Below are 7500 nucleotides of genomic sequence, written 5' to 3'. Positions count from 1 at the left end.
AGACCATCAATTTCTGAAATACTCAAATCAGCCCATCTGCCACCGACAACATGCCATGATTACAATCACTCAGATCCAATTTTCCCCACACCCCTTGCTAGCTGGATAATTATATAAAATATCAGATATATAGGAGTTCCTCATAAAGTGGGCAGTGGTTTATGTATGTATGTATGAATGCATGGATGGATGGATGGATGGGGTGTTGTTTGGATGGATATATGGATTGATGTATAGATGGATGTATTGCCCCCCCCATGCTCTCTGTCAATCAATTAGGCCTTGGATGATTACATTATGAAGACACATGAACTGTGTCAAGGTTCACCTGGATGAACAGCCTCTATGTACCAAGTCAGCACTCCGTAAACAGTGGCGTCGATGATCAGCATGACCATGGAGAGCAGGAGGTTGAAGTCATCACCCTCTACCGGGGACTGGTTGATGGTGCGCCACTGGATGCCCACACCGGCCACCTCATACAACGCAAAGTACTTGGAACCCAGGCCAAATGCAGTGGTGGACATCAGCGACTGCAGATGGGCAAGGAAGTTGCATGTGAACAGAATTAGAGAAGTTCAACTCAGTTCATCAAGGTCAGGAGAGCAAATGTGAACTAGAGGCATGTGGAACGTGCCTACCGCGATACACTTCTCGAAGGCCGTAATCTTGTCATGGGCTACCTCCTCTCTGATGGCCACGTACATGTAAGGAACATAGCTCAGGAAATAGATGATCCCCCCACATGCTGAGGCCAGCTTGGCTTTGGAGTACATCACAGACACCAGGAAGCTAGAAGGGAAGAAATCAGTCACTGCACTCACTCGATATCCCTTTACCTCCTGTCTCACATCCTGATAGTTATCACCAAAATAGATCCTCTGAAAAAAAACAAAAAAAACGAGTCTGTGACTGTCCCGGGCAGTACAATCAGCAATAAAAAGTTTAAATGTGATCCAGCTGTATTCAGCAATCAGGAAACTTTTCTGCAAGGGGTCAGCCCTCGCTGCCTGAAAGAGTGTCTTATGTCAACTGACACGTAAAGTGTCAGTGAGTGTCAGCACTGTACCACGTCTACGGCGCATGACCATACCAGAACATGATGGTGGCAACAGCATAGATGGTGAGGAAGAGCCAGATAATGAAGGGGTCGCTGTGAAGAAGCACACGGCCATATTTCAGGATGGCTGTCAGCGCGGTGACCGATATGGAGAGCTGCACAAAGCCTGTGATGAACCAGGCTACCCAGTGCACAGCGTTGTTCAAGCCCATCATCTTCATCACCTGAAACAAGTTGTTGTTTTTCATCATTATCATCAGCCTCAGCGTCTCCTTCCATCGTTCTTCAAGTTTCTAGAATAACACTTGTTCTTGAGACTTCTAGAAGCCCTTCTGAGACCTGCTGCTTCTCACCTCTTTCAGCCGATGCTCCTTCTCAGCCACTATGTGCTGGATCATCATTGCCACCGAGTAAACCCAGGAGATCACCATACACAGAGGCATCATGTGCTCGATCACAAACAGGAAGCTGCACAGACAAGCAAATTTTAGCAGCATCTAGGCACCAAAGGCCCATCAGCAACAGGCTGTTGCGAGTGCAGGCCTAGCACCAGGTGTAATTACTATAATCGTCAGTCATCAACCCCTCTAGCATCACACTTTCATGGGTCTCTCACATAAAGCCCAGTGGTTTGGTACTGGTAACTGTCTGATAAAGGCTACAATGAGAAACAACTTAAAAACTGCAGCTGTGCTGTGAGTGGAGAACGGGCTCACTCGTCTCTTGTGTAGCAGGGGTACGGGAACATTTGGACGTAATTCCCCGGTTCCACCACATCGTGTCCGACAAACGTGTTGATGATTGCTCTCTCCATCATATCTACGAGAAAATTACGTGCAGCTAATAGTGTATTTTCCAAGTGCGACACAACCTCACATTACTGTCATGTTGCTCGGGAGCGCAGAGATAAGGGCTGGGCATGTTAGCTTTTCCTATGCCCTTAAATAAAAGATGATGCAGTCTCAGAAAGCACTGATGCAACACTTTCCATCTGCATGTTCACAGGTGTTTCGGGCTTAGCATTAGCAGGTAAGCAGTCTGCCAGGATACACTCTATTGTGAATAAAACATCAAATAGGTAGCCCGGTGCTCTGCGGGCACTGCTTGAGTGTGATTTATTGCTCTGCCCACAGTTTTGTACTGTCTTCTGCATTAATTCAAGAAACAATGCTTAGGAGGACGGGCCTGAGCGAGCATTTACATTCCTCTGCTAATAAAATCACTAAACTTATAATAACTTCACTCACATCAAAGATTCTCAAAGCACAGGAGCAATTCTGAGAATAAAGTTACCTAAAATAACTCCAAGCAGTTGTTTTATGAAGTGGCAGTATGCCATTTTATAGAAAGCAATTCTATAGCTCATAATGCATTTTAAAGGTTCTGTGTCTGTATCTACATAAGCACAAGAAATTCTGCCACTGGTACCTTGGATCCATACGAATCCATACAGGAAGTAGAACTTTCCGCCAGTGTTGGGCCCAGGGCGCCAGTAGGCCCTGCGGATCTCATTGGTCTTCTCAGTGAAGCTGGAATTCTGCCTGATCTTATACTGAACATGGGGAGGCAGTGAGCCATCTTTATTGGTCTGAAAAATGACACCTACCCAGTACACACAAAGCACAGGGATGGATTACCACAATGTGCTTCCACACTCACTCTTATCCGGCTATTTTCATACCAGTGGGCGGAGTAGGCCTGTGGTATTCGTAAAATATTTAGACATGGTGGCTATTGGATCTACATCCGAAGGGTTTTTAGGTGATATAGTGGTGCAGTCTCTCACTGGCAAAGACGGAGACATTGTCCTGGTACGCCTGGTTCAGGGTGTAATTTACGATGCACTCCTCATCAGAGAATCCCTTGAAAACGTCCACACTAACCTAAAGCACGGACAAATGGCCATTTCATTAAAAAAAAAAAAAAAAAAAGACATCGTATCTAAACACTTCCTGACATTCCTCACAAAGGAAACACTTAAAGGCTTACCAAAAGTGAGAATGAACCGCAGTTCTTATCGTTCTTAAACTATTGTGAAGTCCTTCTGAAAATATTTTCACACTTACAACAAAAAGCTAGAAATCTATTAATAAAACAATAGCAAATCCTGCTCGAGCCCCTCCCATCAGTAAGCAGCGGGAAGCCAGTGAGAAAGCCTCCCATCAGACCTTGGACATGAACTGGGTCCAGCCGCAGGCCGCATTGTCGATAGTGTCGAGCTGCTCCAGCAGGCTGCTGGTGTTGGGCAGGGTGAAGTTCTCTTGCAATAGACTTTCCACCAGCTCACTGTCCGAGGCGTTGAGCAGCTCTGGGTGCCTCCGCAGGTCGGAGATGAACTACGGGGATGGAGAACCCAGAAGGAAGGGTGCAGAGAGGGGACAAAGAATCACCCTTGGCAGAACTGTCCATTAAAGGAGGCTAATAGAAGCAAACTGTGCTAAATAAACGTCGATGCATAGTCAGTAATATCTGTTCTTGCCGTGCAGAAGTGAGTCAGCCGCAAAGTTTATAGTGCAATAAAGGCCCGTTCTTAATCCGGACAAGAAAGTTTTTTTAACCTTTATTAGCTCTTTCAACTTTAAATTCTACCCCTATGTTTCATTGTGTATTAATGGCATATTACCTGCTGTAACCATGCTAAGTGATTGTGCAGTTTGCCCTCCTCAAGGAAAGTCCTTAGCTCAGCAGAGATGTTGAGCCACACTCGCGCATAATGGGTTACGTTCCCCATGAACGCAAACGTCTCGTTGGCCTAGGGTTTGAGATGGAGAGAGTCACAACGAGTCTGTAGTCACCCTCAGACATGCGCATCAAACACCCTCAATCTTCCACTCTCCTTTCCTGCAACCCACTGAGAAATCAACGGAGGTGTTGCCAGTAAATCAGGTATATGCGGTGACGTGACAGTGGAAAGGTATCGATGGAATCTGACTACGTGTCCTTCACTAGATTCATGTGTGCTGAAAGCAGAGGAACCTGTCTGACAATGTTGACTACATGCATGCCAGATCTTTAAGATGCATTTATGCATTTAATTAAACCCTTTAAGCAGAACATGCACACGTGTTTTTTTGGACACAACAGATGGAGCCGTCTTGCAGCAGCTCATTTGCATGCATTGTGATGAGACCATGCAGCTGACTTGCCTTCTGAATGACCTTGTCCACCTGGGAGCCAATGGGAGAGTACAGGATTTTGGGATTTGTAGTCATGAGGTGGACAAGAAGCCCCAAATTACGCTGCTCTTTGCTGGTGAAGCCGAGGGAGCTCATGTTGCCCTGCTTCAGAGCTTCTGGCTCAATAATCCTGGTGGACCGAAGACATGCCGATTAAGATATCTCAAAATGAGATGTGTGTGCAAAATGACAATTGCGTAGTCCTGAGCAGGACACCCCCTCCCCTTTACACACACACCCACATGTACCTGTTATTTCCACACAGGATGGGCTGCAGTCCTGCCCAGAGCTGGACAAACGCAGAGAACTGAGAGCGAGGATTTTCGGCTTCATTCTCCTTCCCGGCAGCCTGCTCTCCGCCTCCCTCTGCAGGGCCCTCAGTAACGTTGGGGCCCCAGGTGGTGCTGTTGGAGCTCCAGGTGACATTGCTTTGTGCAGGTGAGACCTGGTGGCCTGCACATGCGCCTTTGGGCAGCAGCTTGGCCAAACCGGAGAGCAGGTCCACGTCCCTGAGCAGCCGCTCCACCTCGGCCAGGTCCTTCAGCAGGGCGCCCAGGTGGGACTGGACAGGCAGACCTGACATGTTGGCCTGCTCCAGTCGTAGCTGTGGGTGGACGGAGAGAAGAGGAGGCAAATGAAGGGAGGGATGGAAAACAGGAAAAGCAGATGTGTGAAGAGGGGGAGAGATGTAGGAATTGTGGCAGAAAAAGATGTGAGAGGAAGTGAGAGACGGAAGAGATGGACACAAGGATGGGTGGATGGAGGATGGATAGGGAAAAGCATAGATGGCCAGATGGAAGGATGGAGTGAGAAGATGAAGTGAAAGAGTTTGGTTTGAAACGATAGTTTCAATCTCTATATGTCTATATATCTATATCTAATTGTGCTGATTACTCATGTACCATTTCGGTGATTCTCTCTGTGTCGATCTGATCCCTCAGTTCCTGACTGAGCTCTCCAAAACGCTCCGCCCTCTGTCCTGCTGCTCCTCCACACACAGCGGCTTGATAAGCCCTCAACATTGACTGCTGCTTCTCAGGGACCAGAAGGATCTTATCCAGCTCGCCGTTCCCTTCTTCCCCACAAGTAAGCGCCTCCAGCACTCCACCAGTAAGTAGAACGTTCTGAAAAAGTAGCAGGCAGTTGGCAAGCTACAACTCATTTACATTGACCATGTATAACTCAATAAAAATGATTCATTCGTTTCTCTGACCACAAAATTTGTGCATTCAGAAAAGCGCAAGGATTCCAGATTTGGTACAAATATGGCGACAGAACATTCCACAGCATAGGGGTCCCATGCCAGACTGACCTCCATCTCCCGCAGTCCCTCGGAGTCGTATTTCTGTGAGGGGCTTCCTCCACCTGTAAGGCCCAGGGCCTGGGAGAGCAGGTGGAGCAGGGCCTGCCGGTCTGCAGCTTTGTCGGGGTCTCTCAGAGCCTTCTGTAACAGCCCCCCCTCTAGACTGCACCAGCCACCAAGCAGACGCTCCTGCAGGGAGGGGCGGGAGGGGGTCGGTGCCGTGTGCGGATTTATGTGGTAGCTCAGTGGTTAAGGTACTTGACTATCAATTGGAAGGTTGCCAGTTCAAGCCCCACCACTGCTGGGCCCCTGAGCAAAACCCTTAACCCTCAAATGCTCAAGGCAAACACTTGCCTCTTACTGAAGCTGAATGCAAAGTTTCTTTGAGGTTAGTCTGCTAGAGTTTTGGGTTTCTCGAAGAGAGTTACGGGCTGGTGCGCATGTCCAGTTCTTGCTAGGGAACGGAATGAGCTATTTTCAGACAGCTACACTTCTGCACCAGTCGGATATTTGGAGGTGTTTTTTTTTTTTGGCTGATTCTTATAAAAGATACTTTGTAGCTGTATTCATTAACTATAACCTCCGTTTGCAAGGTGCTTGCAGGTACACTGCTGAGTATGTGTGTGTGTGTACACAAGCATGCGTGTGTGTGTGTGTGTGCGCGTGCGTGCGTGCGTGCGTGCGTGCGTGTGTGTGTGTGTGTGTGTGTGTGTGTGTGTGAAAAAAGGAAAATGTTGTTTGAGTTCATATTGTACCTCCAGCTGTAAGACTTTCTCTCCAGGGCTATGAGCATCATACTGACCCTCTGGCCAAATTCCACCTTCTATCCCTGCTTTAGGATATGTGCCAAACATGAGGTTATATACCTGCACCACATAAGTTCACACGTGCACACACACACACACGCACACACACACACACACACACACACACAATGACTTTCAGTAAGTGTTGTGCTTGAGAAAAGAGGATTATATTAAGAGGGCTATACAGTAAGTAAATTCAGATAACTGATAGAAGCGGTACATACTGAGAAAGGGGGACTATTAGGGGTAAAGCATTTACGCTTCACCACAGTGTGGTATGGCTTGAATTAAAAACATTTGTGATTCCTCTCTGTAATATACAACCCATACAGTCAATACACAAGCAAATTCACAATATGCGCCACGAAAATTAGGTTTACAGTAAAAATCTATTAGTCCTTCTTTAAAGAAAGCACGTTCAATGCTGACCAAAGAATAAAATGGGGGGAACCAATGAAAAATGTTGAAAAACACAGATCAAGGTATGTGCTTGATAAATTACATCATAGATTTTAGAATCAAAATATCAGTCACACTGTTACACCTCTAGGGTACACTTACACACACACATGCACAGACACACTCATATTATGCTAAAGGACAAGCTTAGAAACCAAGAAAATAAAAGCTCCAAAATAACAAAACTCTCCATGGCTGATAAATTCACCAACATCAAGTTCTAATGAGAACTAAATTTGGGTGCTATGGTGTTGGCACTTCAGCACTCCTGACACCTCCGGCTGAGTTCCACGCTAACAAGCATGAGCGCCACTCATATTAATCACAGGGCTGTTAGCATTAGCATGCACCCTGAACCCTGAACTGAGGAATAGCATGACTGATGGTGGGGGTGGGGTGGAGGTTAGAAAAACTAACCTCTTTCAGGTTGACAGGGGTTGAGAGAAGCAGTTGAGCCATGTCATTGGTCAGGGATAGGTTTTGGACGAGGAACTGCTGAAACAGCGACTGGTTACGCAGGAGGCTGCCCACAGTGAAGACTGGACACAAACAGATGAATGGGTTTAGACATTTTGTGTCACATAAACCCCTCCCCTGGACAGCTACGGTGAACGGGAAATCCTTTCTACACCTCACGTCTCTCGCGCTACGCAAATTCATCTCTGGCTTTACGTATACATGCAGGTCCTGCCTACA

The 7500-nt window shown here is 46.9% G+C and overlaps 1 protein-coding gene across 1 annotated transcript in view; it reads right to left on the bottom strand.

The window, feature by feature from the left end:
- The window catches only part of abca2 (ATP-binding cassette, sub-family A (ABC1), member 2), a 51937-nt gene that overhangs the window by 16786 nt on the left and 27651 nt on the right, over window positions 1-7500 (bottom strand). The window contains 15 exon segments of the mRNA XM_035530152.1: window positions 329-533; window positions 642-792; window positions 1094-1284; window positions 1414-1528; window positions 1777-1879; window positions 2489-2662; window positions 2847-2943; window positions 3229-3396; window positions 3684-3812; window positions 4207-4366; window positions 4485-4840; window positions 5139-5360; window positions 5549-5728; window positions 6295-6405; window positions 7222-7343. Coding sequence (XP_035386045.1) covers window positions 329-533; window positions 642-792; window positions 1094-1284; window positions 1414-1528; window positions 1777-1879; window positions 2489-2662; window positions 2847-2943; window positions 3229-3396; window positions 3684-3812; window positions 4207-4366; window positions 4485-4840; window positions 5139-5360; window positions 5549-5728; window positions 6295-6405; window positions 7222-7343 — 2484 coding nt within the window.

The sequence above is a fragment of the Electrophorus electricus genome, chromosome 9, assembly GCF_013358815.1.
Source record: "Electrophorus electricus isolate fEleEle1 chromosome 9, fEleEle1.pri, whole genome shotgun sequence".
In the NCBI taxonomy this organism is placed as follows: domain Eukaryota; kingdom Metazoa; phylum Chordata; class Actinopteri; order Gymnotiformes; family Gymnotidae; genus Electrophorus; species Electrophorus electricus.
Note: the sequence above shows the minus strand (reverse complement) of the source record. Positions and strands in the feature narration are given on the sequence as shown.